The sequence below is a fragment of the Ostrea edulis genome, chromosome 5, assembly GCF_947568905.1.
Source record: "Ostrea edulis chromosome 5, xbOstEdul1.1, whole genome shotgun sequence".
In the NCBI taxonomy this organism is placed as follows: Eukaryota; Metazoa; Mollusca; class Bivalvia; order Ostreida; family Ostreidae; genus Ostrea; species Ostrea edulis.
The window spans coordinates 67,468,322-67,491,451 of record NC_079168.1 but is presented as its reverse complement, the minus strand read 5'-3'; the positions used below and the strand labels follow the sequence as shown (position 1 = coordinate 67,491,451).

The 23,130-nt window shown below is 36.1% G+C and overlaps 1 protein-coding gene across 1 annotated transcript in view; it reads left to right on the top strand.

Moving 5' to 3' along the window:
* The window catches only part of LOC130054997 (uncharacterized), a 91,163-nt gene that overhangs the window by 14,960 nt on the left and 53,073 nt on the right, over positions 1–23,130 (top strand). Inside the window, exons 11-24 of the mRNA XM_056166140.1 lie at positions 37–167; positions 265–351; positions 464–553; positions 922–1,056; positions 4,694–4,868; positions 6,437–6,583; positions 10,344–10,429; positions 10,708–10,778; positions 11,538–11,848; positions 12,198–12,336; positions 12,419–12,492; positions 22,287–22,315; positions 22,475–22,531; positions 22,648–22,727. Of these exons, the coding sequence (XP_056022115.1) occupies positions 37–167; positions 265–351; positions 464–553; positions 922–1,056; positions 4,694–4,868; positions 6,437–6,583; positions 10,344–10,429; positions 10,708–10,778; positions 11,538–11,848; positions 12,198–12,336; positions 12,419–12,492; positions 22,287–22,315; positions 22,475–22,531; positions 22,648–22,727 (1,612 nt within the window). The remainder of the gene's footprint in view (positions 1–36; positions 168–264; positions 352–463; positions 554–921; positions 1,057–4,693; positions 4,869–6,436; positions 6,584–10,343; positions 10,430–10,707; positions 10,779–11,537; positions 11,849–12,197; positions 12,337–12,418; positions 12,493–22,286; positions 22,316–22,474; positions 22,532–22,647; positions 22,728–23,130) is intronic.

Below are 23,130 nucleotides of genomic sequence, written 5' to 3'. Positions count from 1 at the left end.
CCATTGGATGCTGAACTTGTAAAATCCTTTATGCAGACAATAATACGACAATCGCTGATGTCCCCGTCCCTTCCCGAATAATACTGATCAGCGACGGCAAAGGAACCCCCGACATGATAGCTTCCGGAGAAGACGACTTTTCAATCAAGTTGGAAACGACTGTCATGGTTAGTCCCTCTAATAAGAAACATATGGATGTTTAACATTAAAATACCAGTATTGTGAGTATAAACATACGAAAAAGTTTTAATGGTTTATTTTTAGAAACATCTTTGGCTGAATGAGGTAACGTCCGATTTGGAAAGACGAAAACTCAGGGTGTATTGCGTATCTCTGAGACAATCGGACACCGTGAGTTTGATTTTATTTGTTGAGATCAGAGGATGTTTTCAGAGATTTCTATCACAAGTCTGGTTTATGACAATGGTTAACCGTGAACATTTTCATTTTATCTTTGTCGTAGGATATGATGGAGCAAATATGCAAGAACACTCACGGGAAAATGTATAAATCGACTGAAATGGACAAGTTAATTCGCATGACCCAGAACACGGTAAAAATATTATTTAGGAGTCCAAACACTATAAGGTGCTCATTATCTGTAAAACAAAAAACCCGTAATTACATAATTCACAATATTTTGGTGATGTAACGTTGCAGAACATTTTATTTTGGACTTTTGACTACTAGTATTATACCATTTTAAACGCAATTTATGCATATCAAAAACTTGATATAATGTTTGAAGATCTCAGGGCGTGGTACAGTATTGCACACAAACTACGACTAACGAAATGGATTCGATGACGATGAGGAAAATGAAGATGACCCATATGCTTTGTTGTGGAATTTATGCTAGTACATGTACAATGTGCGTTTATAATTTGGCGAATATGATAACGGGAATAAACCATTTTACAGGTACAAGCTATCAACATGATAGACAAGGGAATTGATTTTGAAAGCGATGATCTGTCTTGGATGAAGATGTTGGGTTTGGATTTAGATACCAATCCGATGCTCTCTGGACTGGGCCAGCAAGTCGGACGCGACTTCGTAAGTTCTAATTACACTCTATTCATCAATACAGTCCTATATATACAATATAGATGTAGTTATTATCAAAATATGTCAAAAAGGGTGTCCGGGTAGCATTTCATATGACATGTTCCCGCCCCGGTTTTGTGGATCATTGTTTCACATCACATGGTCTCGCCCCGGTTTTTTTTATCATTGTTTCACATGGCAGTCATCTTAGAAGTGTTGAAAATCAGTGTGAACCAAGAAATTGGTGCGTCTGAAATATAAGTACAAAATATAGTACACGGGATTATGGCTATTCTTCCAGTTATCTTGGCGTTGCTTATTTCCTTTTGAAAACCAAATGGAAATCAGATCTTTATGCAAGTATCTATTCCTGAAAGTTTTAAGAAATAACTTAAATCTTAAAAAAGAATTTCAATTTGGAACATCGTTCAACTTTGAAGTTCAGACATTAAAGCTGTATGGTCCGAATTACAATATTTTTTTTCCATCTCGTAAAAACGCTATTAAATCATCGCACGTATGTAGTTATGAGACAGTAAGACCTATCATAAATTATTTCACCTGTTTTAACCCAAATAATTTGATTTTAAATCGATGTTTACAAATAACCGCGTCACTCTGCCATTTCAAGTGACAGTCACGTGACCAGTTCAAACTTTCAGATCATCGGTGGTCTTAATGTATCTGTGTAAAGCTGTGTATTTTGCTATAACAGTACTGTACCATAGGTTTAATAGAAATAAAAATATCAAATACCTCTTAGGAATTCGTTGTTTTACGCTCTTTCAGCCTTAAAACTAGACAGTTGCGTATGAGTTAATACATCAGGTTGGGATTCCTCTGACGCGTGTGGGTCTATTTATAGACGTCTATTATGGGATGATTTATATATGTAGCCACTATATTTACTTTCTAAATAATATTCGCACTGTTTTCTTTTACATGCAGATGTTTTCAAGCATGTAATTAAGGGAAAGTTAATAACTTTATAAAGTAATTAATCTGCTTTAAAGTAAATTATGTACAAAAATAATACATGAACATCGGGTCAAAAGAACATTGTTAGGTTTTGTTTGTTTTGATATATTTATAATTTATTCTTGTCAAGAATTTTAGACAAAATAGTGTGAAGGCATCTTCTATGGCTACCCCCTCCCAACCCCGAAAAACGATGCTAGGTGCCTGTTTTCCCTTATTCCGTAAAACCCTATTACATCCCTCTGCCACACACCAATGGCACTGGTTCTTAAATTCGGTATCAAAACCAGTGAGTAAAACAAATTAACGAAATCGTCTGATTGTTAGCTAAACCGGAAGAAAGCATGCCTCAAAATCACGTGACTTGGGTAGATTCTAAAACACAAAATACGCACGGAACGGAAGAACTCGAAAATCCCCTATTGCGATTCATGTATTTATAAATACAATCGAAACTACTCGGCTATATCCGTAACCGCAAACCGGTTACGGAAAAGAACGAGCGCGTGATCCGATTGGTATTATTTGGATGGTTTACGTAATTAACGCGACGCCAGTCGACGCAAACTTCCACCAGAGTTCGTTTGCTCACAAACCAAACTCTTCCACTTAGGCATTATGGGATAGCGATTTCTTAGGCCGCGTATACTGTGACGTCATTGTAGAATGATGAAAAAACATAACGTCAAACGTAAACAACTTTCAAAACAAGAACGTAAACATCAAGTTCATTACTTTACACAATAATTTGAACAGAGTCTCCCTACTTTTTAATGATCTTTTGATCATTTTATGTTTAAAATAAAATCCATACTTTTATATTAATGCTCTTAATATCAATATTTTCAAACTTTTAACTGCGAACTACTTCTTTAGTGTTATTTGCCTGCGTGAAAATCGCGGACTCACAATATACAAATCTGTATATTGTGCTACGTCACATAGGAGAGGTCCATTCTCTCACCAGAGGGCGCGTAGCGTAACGCCCTCTGGTGAGAAATTGAGGAGAGGTCTATTCGTAGGTGACGTAATGAGGCATCGACGGGGAGTTTGCAGTCGACGTAAATGGTGCATTGTGACGTCACATCTAGCTGCTATGTGTTTTCTTTCAAACCCAATCGGAACTCCTCGAATGTCTCGCGCACTCGACATAGATCTCGGATGTAATACGATGGCATCCATGATTGAATTTGATGCATTGCTAGCTATGACGTACGTAACGTAATGCAGATGACAGCCGAATCCTGCAAATCGATGGTTAGACGATGTGGTGTTTCTACACTTCAAATGCAGCGAAAGCATCTAGCGCTAACAAATAAGTTATAATTACTGTTTCGTCCGCGTTCTTACTCACTGAAATTATGTGAACATAACTTTCTCTGAAGTATGTCGAACCCTTTGTGAAAATTCACGAGTAAACGAGGCGATTGAAAAGGTATCCAATATAAGATCTAAATCTTCCACCATATTGTTTACATAAGTTGACGGAGTCTGAAAACATGTGACTTTCGTTGTCATCAGTGGGCGGGGCGTGGAAGCGTTACATCCGAAATCTATGTCGAGTGCTCGAGACATTGGAGGAGTTCCGATTGCTTTCAAACCAAACAATTGCAGCCATTTTCCTTGAATTATGAACACTAACGACTTCAAAGGCGATGCGCTGATTGGCTAACATAAAGTTCACATGAACGTGAGCCCCAATCGGAACTCATCGAATGTCTCGTGCACTCAATATAGATCTCGGATGTAATACGATGGCATCCATGAGTTAATTTGATGCATTGTCAACTATGGCGTCGCAGCTTACTGCACTACGTTACGTACGTCATAGGTAGCAATGCATCAAATTAATTCATGGATGCCATCGTATTACATCCGAGATCTATGTCGAGTGCGCGAGACATTCGAGGAGTTCCGATTGACGTGATCCCTAGTCGGGTTATGTAAATCGGATCACGCGCTCGTCTTTTTCCTAAGACTAATGGGTCTTTTGTTAAGGTCATACCAGAAAGACTTGTGACTTTTACTTCTAGTGCTAGGTGCTTGGTGTTTAACAGTTAGGCTTTGTGCGGTGCCGATAATTTGCAAAAAAGCGCCCCAACCACTAAGCTTCCGCGACAGATCTTCCTTCAACCCAACTCTATCATTTGTAACCTTGCAAATCTGCAAGATCCAAAAGAATATTTCTACAGGTTGAATGAAAATCAGGTGAAAGATGGTTTCATTGCTATACACTAGGTTGCTTACATGAACTAAATTCCATTTTGATTTTAAAGTTCAATGTTACTGGAAGGGTTAATTTTTTCATAGAATATTTTTGTTGTGTAGATTTTTCTTCATTCAAATGAACTTTCAAGGATGCTATAATTTACACGAAGATCTTGATTTCTAACGATGTGAATGGTTTAACGTCCATGACACTGAAATGGAAATTTCAAAATTTTTTGTCTTTTTAAGTTTTAAATTATTTTTTTTTTATTTGAACAACATAAGCCAGGGATGTTAATTTTACAAAAATAATTAATGTCATGTTTCAATGGTTGGCCCGCCTTAAGGAGTTTTATTTTAAAGATTACATATGTACTTTCATTTCACCACAAGTGTTGTACATGTACATAATATCCTTCGCCCTTTGAAACGATGAAAGTTAATTCCTTCCTATTCACAGGATGAGGTCATTCATCTGGGGAAGTATTTCAGCAGCATCAATACATCTTCGAACAGTCATCGTGAGTTGAAAGAGACGGAGTTACCTCCACTTGGAGTTAGGGTCAGGAGGGGGCCGGACTGGAAATGGGGAGATCAAGATAAGCATGGTCCTGGGACTGTCGTTGGACATGATGGTACTAACAGTTCATGGTGTCAGAAATATTTCTTGCATATATGTCTCTTATTGTGTGAAAAATATTTCCACCCTTTTGAATCTTCAGTACGGAAGTCAAGTAGTTTCCACTTTGTCTCACCGCCTGTCCACCTGACCCCAATCTGTCGTCATATGCATTGTAAAAAGACATTTAACATTGGTTTACCATGATGTATCTGGAGTTATGGAACTTTGATCGTCGTATTACAGCTCCCGTCCTCGGTTGTTGTTTTTTTTAAGAATCGGTGATAGCGCTCATCAATTCATCAGAATAACAATACTATCAACAATTCAATTGATGCCCACGATAATTCAGATTGAAGATATCCTTATTATTTGAAGAGGCCCTTGACTGAATTGTTCCGCGCATCACATGAATTGATATGTTCAAATAATTAAAGATATCTTCAATTACATATATGAGTTTAAATGTGAATTTGGCGCTCCACATATCTCTGCACCAATATGTCTGTATTTGTGCATGTCTCCTTGTTATCATATCAACCCAGGAGTAGGGGATCTGTAAAGAAATTTGATATAGCACGTAGTTTACTATCATTTGTAGACGTGCATATCCTTTTTGGACAATTTATATTTCGGAATTCCAAGTGTCATTTTCATTTTCGAGTAATAGACTTTGATTGTCATACATGTAGCATGGAAAATGATGAAACTGAATCCTACAATCAATGAAGTTAAGTAGAACAGAGCTATTTACGGAAGGCCAATTTTCATACAGGTACCACAACTTAAAAGACACACCTCTTGTTTTCAAAGTATACAGATTTATATGCATTTTGTCTTCCTTATAGAAATTAATTGTAATAGTTCGTTCGCCGAAGTATTGCGATAATTGGACACAATACGGACTTAAATCTAAGCCCCGATTATTAAATCCAGGCTCCTGATATCGTGTTTGTCAACACTCGTTCCATAGCCAGGAAACTACGTGCGGAATTGAGAACTACATGTATATAGTATGTCCAAAAACATTCAAGTTTTCGACATACATTAATGATAAATCAATTAGGGGCAACATATAGAATAAAGAAGACAAAAGTTTGGAAGTTGATTTTTTTTTTACCATAAACAGGACACGTGCCTTGTTTTGAAAATCAAAAGTTGTCTCAAATACAATAGTTTTTGTTTCTACGATTTACACGAATCAAATACTATAATATTGTCAATAAAATATCTAAATGTTTATGTACCAAAATTGTGAAACGTATATTGGTGTAGCGATATTTTATGCCTGTTCTACCGTAAGCTACTGTTCATACATGGATATGCTAGTAATTCTCTGATTCTCATAATTATGCACACTGTCGTATAGTTTTATATTAGTTCTGGATTATTGTAATTCTCGAAAAAGGCAAATTGAATTTGAACCATTTGAGATTAGAATCAAGGGGGGAATACATATTTTCTAACTGTTCTCCCAAATTCTGGCTTAATGTGGATTGAAATTGCTTTGTCGTTAATCTCGCAGGTGCCTGTGAGTTCAGTGAATGGTAATCTTTGTCTGATTAGTATGTTAATTTTCATTAGGAGAGAAGTGTGTTTGGGTAGAGTGGGACTGCGGGCACAAGAACAGCTACAGGTATGATGCACACACAGGATACGACATTCTAGTGGTGGACGAACCACGGGTATTAAAGGGGGAACTGATCGCCGTAGGATGTCTGGTGGAACGAGGTAAAGAATATCAAAATCATAGTAACTATTATAATGTAAGGGTGTCTGGATAGCCTAGTGGTTTATACACTCACCGCTGCGATTCGTGTTCGATCCCCGTGAATGACAGTGGTTGGATGTGAGAGGGTATGGCAGTCATCCGCTCGGACACGTAGGTTTCCTCTGAGTATTCCGGGTTTCTCCCACAAAATTACCCCCTAGCACTTACATCCATGCAAGTCAGAAAATATTAGCTTATGTTAAATGTTGCTTTTATGTCTGATTTCGGAAATAAAGATTTCTACTTTTATTACAATGCAATGAAAGTGTATTTAGTTTTGCTAATGCTAAATATGCTTCAAATTATGTTGATCAACACAGCAAAGACATTGGCGTTTAACATACGCTATAGACAGAATTATTCTTGGACTAAACGTCTGACATTAGAAGTGAAAGCCACTGGCCTTTCGGATTCGACCTTTAAAACGGAGTTCCAAGTCACTGTAAATGTTCGCACGATATGAAACCTACCCTGCTACAGTACATATTATGTAGATTGTTAGCTCACTAGATCTGAACGCTCATGTGAGCTTTTCTGATCAGTATCTCCCGTTGCCCGTCGTTTGTCCGTCTGTCTGTAAACTTTTTATACTTTCGACTTCTCCAGAACCACTGGGCCAATTTCAACCAAACTTGATACAAATCATCCTTGGGTGAAGGGGATTTACGTTTGTTCAAATGAAGGACTATGCCCCCATCAAAGGGGAGATAATCACAAAAATGGAAAAAGTGTGGCGTCATTTAAAAATCGTCTTCTCGAGAACCACTGGACCAAAAAAGTTGAATTTACATGAAAGCATTTTTTTAATTAGTGAACATTCAGGTTTGGTAAAAGCATGGCCCCCGGGGTTAGGATGGGGGCCATAATAGGGGATCAAATTTTTACATACAAATATAAGGAACTCTCTAAAAATCCTCTTTTCAAGAAACACTGAGCTAGAAAAGTTTACATTTAAATGAAAGCTTCTTGACATAGTGCAGATTCAAGTTTGTCCAAATCATAGCTCACGGGGGTAGGGTGGGTCAAAATAGGGGATCAAAGTTTTACATACAAATATATAGGGAAATCTTCTCAAGATCCAAGTTTGTTGACATCACAGCCCTGGGGATATGGTGAGGATACAACAGGGGATCGAAGTTTTACATACATATGCACACAAAATCTCTAAAAATCTTTGTCTTAAGAACCACAGGGTCAGAAAAGTTTATATTCACATGAACGCTTCTTGGTGTAGTGCAGATTCAAGTTTGTAAAAATCGTGTCTTGGGGGTAGGTTTGGGCCACAATAGGGATCAAAGTTTTACATGAGAATACGAATATTTACGAAAAATCTTTAAATATGGTCCAAGGTGACTCAGATGAGTGATGTGGCCCATGATCCTCTTGTAATTTTACGCATGGAAGACGAATAAACAATGATAATAAATTCTTTTTCATTGTCGTCACGTATAAAATAGACAGAAAATAGCTTAAAATGATAATTTATGCATAAAATATATACATGATATAATGTACTATATAATTTTGTCTGCAGTAAAATATGGGGTAATTATATTATATTATTGTATATAGCCGCAGAAATAAAGCTCTCTTAAAAAAAATTTGGGACAGATCAGAGAGCTACAGATCCACCTCATATAAAAACCTTTGATTTACAGCGACGGCGCAGAACAAAATGCGCACGGTTGAGGAGTTATATCGTTGTATTCTTGCATCGCCGTCTCAGAAATTTAATATAAAAATATATTAACATATTTTCCTACTATCCATGCGTCCAAACATACCTTCGCATTTTCATTAAAGCTCACAGCTTCAAATGACTTTTGTTGACCTTAGCCATCTCAGGTAGACAGTCAATTCGAACCCCGTTGCTATAATATTCGATTCGAGATATGTATTCGGTCTTCATTTATTATAAACACGAATAATAAATAGAAATTAAAAGTATATAATTTTTCTAAAGGTACAGTATTGAGTATAAAAATGCTACAGAAAGTCCAGTGTGGCCCCTTGCACTAGAGTAGCGGGAATGAGAATTAAACTGATGAAAGTTGAGTTTAGTTGAATATTCAAACCTACTTAAATAATTATCATTTAATCGAACTAGGAATTCCATTCAAAATATTTGTGGAGATATTAGTTCACACAGAGGTTATTGTTTCAAAACGAGTATAAGAATGGAAATGAATCGGGGTTCGAATTGTCTGGATATCTAAAATGGCTATGTCAAGATACGAAATCATTTAAAACTGTGATTTTTCGGATCGTATAGGGCTTTAATCAATAATACATTTGTAGTAGGAAAATGTTTGGAATTTTTAATGTTAAAATGAGATGGCGAAGCAAGAATGCAGCGATATAAGGCCTCAGCCATGCGGTCCAGTGGGGATCCGGGATAGAATAGCTGGGTTCTCAGTACTCCTTGCTTGTCTTATGAGGCAACTAAGTGCAGCGGTCCTTCGGATGAGACCACAAAAATCGAGTCCCCGTGTCATAGCAGGTGTGGCATGATAAAGATCCGTCCCTGCTCAAAGGCCGTAAGCGCTGAGCATAGGCCCAAATTTTACAGCCCTTCACCGGCAATGGTGACGTCTCCATATGAGTGAAATATTCTCGAGAGGGCCGTTAAACAATATTCAATCAATCTTCTGCGCCGTAAATCGAAGTTTGTTTTTAAAGGGTTTGATTTGTAGCTCTCTCCCAATATATATATATATATATATATATATATATATATATATATATATATATATATATATAATCCAAATAGAAAGAGTTGATATCATACAGTCAAAATAATTCAATAAAAAAAGCAGGAAAATATACAGTTCCAAAATATATTTAAATCACTAGCACATTCTGGATTTTAACAAATCGGAATTTAAAATGCCATTATTATTTCTTGTTTCCCTAATACTACATGTAACTTGGCTGACAAAATTAAAAGCATTGATATATTCTAATGTCATATTTTGCCGAACCTTATAACCAAGCGTAAGCTTTTCATATATTCATGTATGATAATGAAAAACAGGCATCCAATCGGATTGAAATGTAAACACATGAAAAAGTATCTTCGCTAGCCAAGGGTTTTCCGTCCACTGAACTGAAAACCCTTAGCTGGCGAAGAAGATGAAAAAGCAGTTACTCTGTTCAGTATCTGTATAAGGGGTGTTCAATCCGTGTCCGTGGTAATTCTAACATGAGCGTGTTTGTTGTCCACAATTGGTTACCCATCTATCTCCAAAGTGACAGTTGTTTTAAGGAGGTATACTATATCGTCATAATGGCTGACTTCCTTTTAAAACATGAATGAAAATAACAATATCAATATGCAATATTGTATATTCCTTTTAAATTCGTTTGCCTAGCTGGATAGCTCAGTCGGTTCATTCATTCTTTATTTCCTCATTACATGAGATTATTGCACGTGAACAAATAATACAAAATTATACAGTTCCTGATCTGTAGATTACGGGTTAGACTCCAGCAGAAGGTTTTATTTTTCTTCTTCCAGATTATATACTTTCTACTAAAACTGCATTTTCTGACTAAATAAAGTAAATTTGAAGTTTTTAAAAACTTTCAATTTCAAAATATATTAATGTACATATCCTTCATTTTTCTCTGATGTGTTGTTCTTCCTTAATTGAAGTAAATTTTTAGAAGAATAAGAAGGACGTACAATCTCGGATTCGTATATTATTTATATCATTATAGGAGGAAATTGGCGGCATGGAGATCAAGATGGAGGCATAGGAAATATTGGAGTTGTCATAAACGTCAATGAAAATGGAACAGTTGTAGTAAGTGCTACAGGACAGGCAGAAAGCGTCATCTAAATGAAAAATCGAAACGAGTACAGTAGATGCATTTCCGCGAAATTGGGTTTTTCAAATCACTAGAAATATGATATCGCGAATCTATTCCATGACGACGTATTATTGATGAGAAATTGTAACGTAATGAAAGAATAACGAGATTTTTCTTAGAGATATACTTTGCGAAACAATGCAATAATGAATGATTCAAAGGCATGCACACTGTTTTGATGATGTTTGTATCAAATTGTGTTTGTCAACAGGTTAGATGGTCGAACCTGGAAAAAAAAGAATACAAATTTGGATGTGATGGGTTCTTCGAAGTAAAGCTATGGTAAAGTGTTCGTGTTTAATCCAACATAGCTAAGATCAGTTGGTTGTTTATTTGCTTAACATCCCGTTGAGAATATTTCATTCATATTGAGACGTCACCAGCTGTAGGTGAAGTAACACAAATTTAGACTTACATGTATGCTTCAAGTGCTCAAGACTGTAGCAGTAAGGGTTCTTTAACGTGTCAACGCCTACCGCGACACGGGCCCTCCGTTTTTAAGGTCATATCCGAAAGACCTATGATTGTCACTTCTAAATGCAAAGCATTTGGCGAGGGAGCAACCACTACCTATATTTACTGAGATACAGTGACCAGTAAAACACACAGCTGAGATGCACTTATCTTCTTGTTTCAATGTAATAGATACGTGTTTAACACCGAAAATTCAAGTAAAATATATAAAGAGGGATAACACTGATTCAAAATATTTATAACATCGATTATATCAGAGAGGACATTTCACCATTGCCAAAATATGTAGGAACTACTGTAGGACCAATGGTATCCAAAATGAAAATTCATTGTTAATATTTATATAAATATTTGGTGGTATCAATTATGCTTATCGCCTTTTTTCAATTTAAATGTAGAAAACAAAACAAAGCACAAAAATTGACATAATTCAAGAGAATATACAGGGAAGATGAAATGTAGGAGATAGACTTTCTTCAATGATACTGTAACAAAACGTTCATATTACTGACGTTTTGCACTGTAGTAGGAGCACGTAAAAGATTATGAATTTGAACTATGTTTCAGTGACTCTACCAAGACGCATGTTTGGGGATCCGGAAGTGCATTGGGAGGAGCAGAAGCAATGCCGTCTGAAGTTGCCTCTACTTCCGCATCTCCAGATTCTTTAAAATCTACTCCATTGTCAGATGATCCAAAATCAAAGGAAATCCTTATTCAACATGAAAACAAAGATGAACACAGAGATGTCAAGAAAGTAATGACAGTTGAAGAGCTTAATAGGAGGAACAATCAGCCTGGTAGACCCAAAAGAACAACGAAAACAAATGAAGCTGTTAAAATGGAGGAACCATTGACATCAACCAGACAAAAGAAGTGTTTGTATCTGACATAGGACAATATCGGTTGAATCATTCACCGTTCAATTTATTACTTCTTAGAATTATAGTATGAAATACCTGTTTCAAAACTTAACAAGAAATAAGTGATGAAATTGCGGTGATTCGATAATTATCAATATGCAGTGCTTTCAAATACAAACATTTTTCAGTACAATCTCAGTTTTGTCAGTATTTGATATTACAGAGCTTAAAACTGACGTTTTATTTTACATTACAGTGTAGATATAAGATTTAGAAATGATTCACGTGTTCCCGATTTTGTGTTCTTTATTACAGATAATAGAAGATTGATCGCTGTTCCTTATATTCACCTTTTTCATTTCAGCGTTTGCCTCCGGCGTTCAGTGGACATACAAAATGGATGGATCGTGGTGCAAGTTCCCGGAAAATGTTAACGTGAAAATGGAAAAGGCCTACGGCCGAAATAAGAAGGGTTCAATAATAGTTGAATTGGAAGGACATGTGTATGTACCTTTTCAGTCTTAGTACAAGTTTATCACACGTAGAAAGTTTACCAGGAATAATTCGGATTCGTTCATTTTGTAGATGGCAGGCTTCCTTTTCGGATATGAAGATGAAACGTGAGAAACCTCTCACAACAATAGAGATTCAACGGAATGGTTTGTCATCAACTTAATCAGGCAACAGAACAAATATATAATTAGTTTGCTTTGATCACGAAAACGGAAAACAATTATTAACATGGAACATTTCTTTTGTGTATTTCTAGAAATCACAACATGAAGAAAATGGGGTATTGTGACATTCAGTGCTGAGTTGTGGATATGGATTTCATTATTCGTTCTCTCGGTGCAGAAGAAGCGACTGTGATGAATGTTATGAACTGTATCATTAAATACAAATGAACATCCATTTTAGTGTTAACTATACAAATACTGTATCAATAGTATTCTTGCATTTAGAGTGATGAACCTGAGGCTAGTCGTGTGTGTTAAATATGCTTTTACGAGTAAGGGCAGATGCAGGATTTTTTTCAAGGGTGGGTGGGTCCAACTTCAGTATAAATTTTGCAGCCATGTGGATGCCAGCCGTCAATTCACTTTGTTGAACTTCCGTAGTTCATCACGCACTACGCGCATGAATATATTGTAAAGGACTTCGGTGTGCATCCCTTGACAGCCTTGTTTTATTCAAAAGAAGGCATACCCCAGAAAACGTTCTTCAAACAACAGAATCAGCTAAATCTTAAAACCTCCATTTTTAAGGTCATATCCGGATTCTAAATGTCCATCGTTTGGTGTAGGAGCAATAACTATCTATGTTTACACCTTAGGTTTGACGCGGCCATGGAGCGAGCGGTGCTCGAACTCACGACTTCTCAGTTAGGAAGCGAACGTTCTACCACTGAGTTGTAGTGACAGGTTTGAAATAGATCCAACTCGTAGGAGTACACTCTGTACTCTGAATTACGTTGTCAGTTCTAACCGCGGTCTTCTAGAACCATCTCTTTTCAGACTTTGAATTACGTTGCCAGTTCTAACGCGGCTTCTAGAACCATCTGTTTTCAGATTTTGAATTACGTTGTCAGTTCTAACCGTGGTCTTCACTTCTAGAACCATCTGTTTTCAGATTTTGAATTACGTTGTCAGTTCTAACCACGGTCTCCACTTCTAGAACCATCTCTTTTCAGACTTTGAATTACGTTGCCAGTTCTAACGCGGCTTCTAGAACCATCTGTTTTAAGATTTTGAATTACGTTGTCAGTTCTAACCGTGGTCTTCACTTCTAGAACCATCTGTTTTCAGATTTTGAATTACGTTGTCAGTTCTAACCACGGTCTCCACTTCTAGAACCATCTCTTTTCAGACTTTGAATTACGTTGCCAGTTCTAACGCGGCTTCTAGAACCATCTGTTTTCAGATTTTGAATTACGTTGTCAGTTCTAACCGTGGTCTTCACTTCTAGAACCATCTGTTTTCAGATTTTGAATTACGTTGTCAGTTCTAACCACGGTCTCCACTTCTAGAACCATCTCTTTTCAGACTTTGAATTACGTTGCCAGTTCTAACCGTGGTCTCCACTTCTAGAACTATCTTTTTTCAGACTTTTTCCTCTTATGCTTGCGAGGATTCATTTGAAAATTGTAGTATAGTTTCAGGGTTGCAAATTACAAATCGAATTCCAATATTGTAACGTTTAATCGACAGGTGTGAAAGAAATAAAATCTTATATTGTTACGTTGTTGATCGGAATCGTGTTCCGATGGAAAAACTGTAAAGGTGGGACATCTGAATAGAGGCAGTCTCTCTTTACATAAACCGAACGGCATATTTTTGTCGACTTGGTTGTAGTTAAATCAACACGATGACATAACATATCCCCAATGATTAAGCCAATAAAAATGATTGTCGTCCAGGTTATTAAGCGACGTTTAAAAGATGATATTTGCAGCAAGTCTCCGAAAAGATGTCGACAAGATGTCAATTTTATGCTGAAAATAAATAGTATTGCTCAAAACCTTGGTTAAAATTGTCTACTGGTTAAGCTTGCAACTGGTGAAATTTACTCTCCCCTGATTTACGAAACAATTGTCAACGTTCTAACCCTGGGTCGGTTAAATATGTATTTAGTATCTCATAATTCAACACCTGTCGTCTGTACATGTGAACAGTAATGGCTGCTGCAAAAAATCAGTGAAAACAGTACTATTCGTAGCTGAAGAAGTCGAATAGTATTTCAGACTAATCTAAGGATCAATGTCGGGTTGCAGTTTGAAAATACATTACGAAGGATGGATGAATGGATGTATCATGTTTAACGTCCCTCTCGAGAATTTGTCACTCACATGGAGACGTCACCAATCTTTTTTGGAGACAAATATGACGAAAATTCGACTTTTTGAAGTCGATATAGAGACTGTTGTATATTGACAAGGGGATATGGATTGTGATGTCATTGTCACATTATAAAACAAGTAGATGGGCTGTACACGATTATGTATGGCATCAACACATTTTATCAACAAACTATAGAGCTCATAGTCATGGCTATTTCTGATAAATCGACATTAAGGTCTGCCAAGGTGCTATAAAGGTCAGAAAAGGAGACATAACTATCTGAAAGGTCGACATAAACATCCGACAGATGTTTCTAAGGGTGTTAATCAAAAAACCACACCACCTGGCATATTGCTATTCAAGATCTCATTTGTATCGTACAAAGATGAAGCCCGATATAAAGTATCATTTCAAAAGTAAATTAAAGATTCCGGAGAGGATTTGAAATATTCTCGTTATACACGTGCATATCTATGCTTGCTCAGGCGATCGAGCTAGACACAGAAAACACAGACGCTATATGACAGGTTGATCTTCGCACAAGATTCTTCTCAATCGTTAATAAATAAATGTATTCTAAGTAACAAATAAACAATGTAAACATCCTGTATTTTTCCCCATTTTCTTTTTTTAAAGACGCATATGGGTCAAATCTATCATTGGGTCAAATGCTGTCTGATGTGTTTCATACCTTTTGTTAGGCCGTTCTTGGCACACTGATTTTGACTATGGATAACTCCGTTTACCTGATCAAGATATAGGGCTCACGGCGGGTGTGACCGGTCGACAGGGGATTCTTACTCCTCCCAGGCACCTGACCCCACCTCTGGTGTGTCCAGGGGGTCCGTGTTTGCCCAACTCTCTATTTTGTATTGCTTATAGGAACTATGAGATTGATCACTGTTCGTTATCTTCACCTTTCATATGCATATCAAAACCACTAGAGGTTGTCGGTGGACGACTGTCAAATCTTGTTAGTGGTGCATTGTATATTTGTCTTCGTTTAATATATATATATATATATATATATATATATATATATATATATATATATATATATACCTTTAGTCAAAATAAGTGCTACATAGTTTAGCATTTTCGCTTGTGTCTGGTAGTTTACACACTCAAATTGATATGCTGATGATTGAATCGCCTACTATGAAGTACATGTACCAATAGCAAAGGAGAAGGGAGGGGCCACCTTTTTTGACAACGTACATTTTTCTGTTATTTTTACATGCAAAAACCGTTATTTTTTTCTCTTTGTACATGCAAAGTTCGATGTATTGGTTGGTTTTCCCTCCCCACACATAGCACAAGTAGTAATGAATGATACATGTACGTACAGAGAGAATATCTGTGAGTCAACTTATTCTCCGGCTGTCTCCTCCCATTTTGATAAACGATGATACATGCTTGATCACAGCAGTGTCTGTTGATTGCTTGATGTTTTTCCATCACACTCAACAGTTTTTCAGTTATATGGTGACGCCCAGTTTTTATTGGTGGAAGAGAGAACCCAGATACAATGTACCTGGGAGGAGACCACCGATCTTCCGAAAGTAAACTGGGAAACCTTCTCACTTACCGGCGCGAGCGGGATTCGAACCCGCGCCGACAGAAGTGAGAGGCCGTGTGATTTTGAGCGCGATGCTCTAACCACTCGGACACGGAGGCCCCCTCCCTGTAGTATCTGATACAAGACGACTAGTGTCACAATAAGTATAGGCAGATCGAGAAACAACAAGTCTCAGAATTCATAATTAGCTGTGGTCAGAGTAGCTTTATTACAAATTATCCAATTCAAGAACTGCTATGAAATTTCTTTCATCAAAATTGATAAATTTAGGAGAAAATATCTCCTAAAAGAGAAAGTACTGGTATCGCCAGGATTTACAAAGACAAATGTCATTTTAGTAGAAGAATTATAACTTTTTAAATTTGATTTACGAAAATAATGAACAGTAATTTTCACACTGTCTTCTGAATATGATGTTTTTCTTGGTTTCAACAATTTTAAAATGACAATTCGACTACATGAAGCCATTTCAAGTAAATCATAAGCAGTCCTTAACCTTTTTCTAATAGGAGAAACAGCACATTCTTTCAAATAAACAGTAAATGAAATTATATGTGATTGGGCCTAGATCTGAAATTAAAAAACTTGATAGCAATTTTGATGTAATATTGAAAACATTTACTAATAGAGAGGACAACACGTTTAACATAACAAAATATGAAACATATATAGATAAACTTCTCTTAAAATAAAAACTAAAAAATGTTCGGCATAAAATTTGAAAACAGACCTATTTTTGGGAGTAGATTCTATCAACTCCTCTATGCAGTCATTCGGCTCAAGGTGGTGTGGACCTGAGCACTTCTTCACAAACAGATGTAATGACGTTCAGCGCTAGCAGCAAAGAGTTCGTAAATCGTTTTCGTATTACACGTTTAAGGAGGTATGCTACACCAGAGAAATTTGATGTAGATGAAAAGTGAAGGATATGTACAAAAATATTTTGAATTTGAAAATTTTCAAATTTACTTTATTTTGTCAAAAAATACAGTTTTAGTAGAAGGTAATCTGAAAAAAATTTAAAACCCCTGCTGGACTCGAACCTGCGACCTACAGTTCAACAGTCGGTATTCTAACCTACTGAGCTACTCGGCTAGGTATTTAAATGGAAAAGGAAAAGTCAAATATTGCTGATATCGATTTTGTCATCCATGTTTTTAAAGGAAGTCAGCCATTATGACGATGTAGAGTACTACCTTAAATGCATAGTTTCTGTAAAATTTACTTTTATACCGTCGAGCATGTACGTTGAAAAACGACCAAAATATCACTATTATCTAATGTCAACAGCGATATTTCACACTATTCAAAAATTCCTACACGCAGACGGAATATCACCGGTCATAATATACAGTGCAGGTCAAAAACTTGGGGCCCCGTGGAGCCTACAAGAAAGTCGGTGTCTTTGAAATTGCGGTTTCTGCGTATTCTATAGCATTTGTGTGGACCTCTCAAATCCAAAGATACATACATGTACACACGTGTCCACAATCAGGAAAACAAACGATCGGCAATGATAGTAGCGTCAACTGATTTGTGTTAGCGTCAAATTGAAGCGAACCGAAATTATCGTGAATCGTTAACATTTACTGCTGAATCAAATTAAATATTGATGAAAAACCCTAATAATTTGTTGTTTTCAAGAAAATTTGTCATAAGTTTGAAAATCAAACCACACGCCATAGAATTTCAGGGTTTTTAATACACATTTTTATACATATTTCCCCGTGGGCCGCGACAAAGTACTTAAGCAGCAAGCGTCAACTGACTGACAGATAGAACACGTGTACCTTGTGTGTAACATAGAAATTAGAAAATCGGTACGTGCAATGAATAAAATGTCAATTTAGTTTTCCTTTGTTAAATAGAGAGATTAAATTATTTTATTGCCATTTAGATTCATTATCAAAACTTTCCATTTAAAAAAATACATTATTTCCCTTGGGCCGCGACCAAGTTCTTCAATGATTTTATTGCCTTTTAGAGTCATAATGGTGAAATAACTTTCCATAATATCTGATTGATTAATATTCAATTAGACTTTTATATTACTAATTCTGTAGAATCAATCACACTTACATTCTATATGCACTTCTCTGTCGATTCACGTAATCTTCATTATTTATACACAAAGTTGAACCCATTATTTTTTTAAAGTTAAAATGCTCATTAAATCAAAGTACTGAAAAACGCTAGGCTGACTTCATGAATTCTGTCTGTAATGTTAATGAGCAGGAACAACAGTAAAAAAAACCCAGTGCAAGCGTTATTCTTTATTTTCGCACAACTAAATAATACATTTTCTGTAAGGAAATAACAAATATGGATTGGAAAAAATGTCCTGAAAATTTTCAACATGGTGAAATATAAACTTTATGATGTTGTTATAAACATTGGTCACTATAATAATTTTGGCCCCACCCGGAACTAAAACCCTGTCATTGGATCATGAAATTTACAATTTTAGTAAAGGACACCTGCTCTCTTTAAATATCTATAATCAGAATTTAGTACCAATAGCATTACCACCGTTGCGGTGATCTAGAGGTAGAGTGTTCGCTCTGTATACGAACGGTCGGGGTTCGAATCCCGGCCGCGACAGACCTAGGTCGTTAAAACAGGTAGTGACAGTTCCATTGCCAAACTCTTGGCATCAGGTGTGAATGTCATGGGTCCTTGGAGATGGCCTTAAAAACAGATGTCCGGTGTCACAGTAGCTTTGGCACGCTAAAGAACCCTCACTGCTCAATGGCTGTATGCGCCGAACAAAGGCCTAAATTTTGCAGCCCTTCGCCGGTCTTGGTGACGTCTCCACATCCATTAAAAAATATTGAAAGGGACGTTAAATAAGATACAATCAATCAATAGCATTAAAGGCTATGTTATTCAAATATTTTACACATAAACACTTTATACCCAGTTTGGCCCCACCCATCTTCCCAAATCTAGGGTTTCTGATCCGCTCCGGCCCCACCCTGGATCATGAAATGCTTTACATGACTATGCAATTTTTTTTTCCTTACAGATGTGATGTACTAGAGAAGAATATATTTGGAAAGAACAAGAGTCACGAATACCCAAATATGGCCCTGTGATTTTGGGTAAAATAAAGTATCTTCATTCCAATATTTCATCATGGTATGAAATAGCTTAGACCTTCTTCTTTACAAATCGAGTGTGTTTTTTCCCGCGAAAATTCATGCATATAGAAATTATAACATGCAGAACCCATAACAGTTGTGTTAATTTTGTAAAAGCTGATAATATCCAACAATATGCACCAAAAAATTGTATAACCCCCGGGCCTCGATCCAATAAATCTTAATGAATTGTAAATTAGTATATTACATACTGCATAGAAGTTAAGAGTTTTTTTGGATCAAGGCCTGGGGGATAAGTGAATTTTTACTTTTTATGTTCTGCAAATAACCGGAATTTCACATTCCATGCACGAAATCCGTATACTTTTCCAAACTATAAGTTTAATACAAATCGTAATATTTAAACATTATAGTTGGGGATTGTTCCATTGTCTTTTTACGAAACCAGTAATTATTCAAAGTTAATAAAATATTTATTTCAAACAATATTATTGAAATAAAACCGGATCCGTGCCATCGTCGGAATCGGGCTATGTACATCAATCGATTTTGCCCCCAAAATTTCAAATAGATTATATGCTCAATTTATGAACTTGAATATATATGTAACCATGTTAGGGATAGTTACAAAACCTTGCACTAGTTAACAGTTTTAGTTATTTGATCAACCAATTACGAAACTAAGTCCTCCAATCCACTCCAGATACAACCGAGATCCACCCATCGTCTGCGCTGCGCCTTTACTTTCACACATGTTCTTTATACGTTATCACACTATATATATTTTAATTATTTGAAGGTCGTTGAATTTAATAAATATCTGGCTTCACATGTTTCATCTCCGTGCATTCAGTTTTCTTGGCACTGATGAGCATGTTGAAATCGCTGTCGCAGTACATAAAAAGACTTGGAGGACCGATGGGTGCCTAACTCGATAGGCTACTTAGATGCGAAGATATATTGGCCTATCCCGTATTGTTTAATGGTTTCTAAAGTTATAGTACAATATATGGGTACCAGAAAAAAATTAGGCGTCCACATAACAATATAAAGAATAGACTGTAGGCTAAAAGTCGCTGAGCTACAGATCTACAACATTCGTTCCGTTGTTTACGTGTTACAACCGATTTGGACATACGTCATCGGGTACCGTTATATTTCGACACACAGCTATTCCGGTCCATTGCAAATTTCATTCGTCAGAAATCAATATATAGAAATACATACAAATATGAATACGAAAAATATATCTAGCAATATGGATCTTGTTTTGCTTTTAAATGAAATTCATTGATCTAATTAGCAAAAATAAAAGGCAGTTAATAAAAAGGGATAATAATAATGAATAATTCGAAAATGAAAAAAAAAAATAATGTAAAAAGAATGTTAACGAAAATAGTGTATATTTCATTGTTTCAATTATATTTATCATTGAAAATTCAGTCTTAACAGCAAATATTCAAAACCACAAATCTTATAACAAAATAAAAAAGTATACTAAAAGTGAAAAGAATACTAAACTGACTGAAGTTTCATATTTGATCAAACACACACCCAAAATACCATTCAAAAATACAAGGATGGGGTGGGACATGGAGTGTACACAATCACATGCGTTTAAGTGATCAAGATATAGGGCTTACGGCGGGTGTGACCGGTCGACTGTGGATGCTTACTCCTCCTAGGCGCCAGGTCCAGCCTCTAATATATACAGGACTCCGTGTTTGTCCAACTCTTAATTTTGTATTCCTTTTAGGATTTATGAAATTGATCACTTTAACCTTCCCACATGTGCAAAATTAAGACCACACGGCTATTTTTGTAAATTGAATAAACTGTAGCTATTTTACTGTCATTTGTTGATGCTTACGAAGTTATGTACATCGATATTTTCCTAGATGATTTGCATAGAGCTCTAGGAATTGAATTTCAAATTTTAAGTAAGATCATACATAATTTCAAAGATAAAATATTTAAAATATTTTAAGAGTATTACTATATAATATGTTGGATTGTAAAATAGAATCCAGACAATGTGTTAACTTACCAGTGTCTATATGTATGTAAACATAACAAAATGCGCGTTGATTGTTATAGAGACACAACACAAGTTTTTGACTTCTGAGTGTACTTCTCTATTTTTTATTATTATTTTGTAATAATTCTCAATCCCAGAAGTATCTGATGCAAATCTACATAAAATCAACTCCCATCAGTACTTGATTCTTTCTGCTACTAGTATATTGTTTGCCATATACAGTAAATGTTAGATGACTGAAAAATTGTTTTATTTGATTTAGTTTTAATTTTTCATATAGAAAAAAAACCCAATTCAACATCATTTCCAAATCCTTCCCAAATTCCTTAGGCATTTAGATGCTGTTTTTATAATGGTTATTTATTTGGCAGTTAGCATTTGGTTTTTTTTTTTATGGAATGCAGTGACAGATCCACCACCACTCCCACCTCCTCCACATAGATGATTCATTTTATATAAATCCGTCCAAAAACGCTAAAATATGTCTTATTTTGTCAGAACTCAGTACTCCCAGGGGATTCGCCCCCTGGGCCCCAACCACTACTTCGCCATGGGCTCATTATTGAGGGTCTCAAGATAGTCACAAGACACATAGCCATATTGCTCCCTCCCTCCCCCACATTCAGAAATTTCTGGATGCGCCACTGGGAATAACCTGATGGCAGTATGCAACTTGCAGTCGGGTGTTGTATATGGGATTCCATATCAAAGCATATAACTTCAATTAGTCCCGATATCATGTCTTGTTTTATTTCGTCGTTAATAAGGATATATATTTATTGTAGGTGAATTGAACCAACGAGATCGATGTTGTTTTAATTTTGATAGATAGGCCAAGTACAATACTTGTCAAGTTACTTTCGATTTGCGTCGTGGATTTTATCTCGGCTATAAATAGCACTGGAAATTTCTGATAGAATGCCGGAGGTAAGTCCATCAATGTGTGTGTGTTTAAATATAACTTAATTTAGTTATTTCATGATTAAGAAATTCATGAAAAAGCATTTAACAGTCTTCAACAACGGAGGGCGTTTTCTTATTTATTGCTAGGTTATCATCATAATCATTTTCGAACAATTCCCATAGGCACAGGTATTGTCCAATATACATGTAATGGAAATCCACGGTGCTGTATTTGAAGAGGTAACGTGATATTTATTGGTTTCTTTTGAATACTGAAGTTTGTTGTAACTATATCATATGTTAGTGTGTAATCTTTATGCGTATGTGATAGTCATGTTCTTCTGAATACTATACAGCTGCGGAGTTTGGCGGGGAAGCTTTCGGAATTGGAAACGAGCAATTCTGTCATTCTGAAAACTCTGAACGAAAGGGATCGGTAAAAACATGCTTTATAATTGTATAAGCGAAACAAAACTCTTTATTGCAAACATTCGTGGCTTCCTCCTTCAATGCAAATGTAAACAATGGCCACGTGATCAACAAGTACACTGATCGGCTAAAAATAGAGAATATTTACATGTATGCACAGTATACATAATTTGTGTAAAGGCTAGTAGAACAACACAACATGTGATAATCTTAATTTCATTATATGCAATAATATGCGCATGTTGCAAGACTCATTAGTACATGTTTCACACCTCGAACAAACGATTTTTGAGTGTACCAAATAACTTGGAACACCCGAAGTCCAAGCTTCGTGGTTGGGGGTAAGCGGTAAATGTAGTACGGCAAAAACCCGAAAGTCCCGGATAGCGATTTTTTTTTCGAGATTTCTC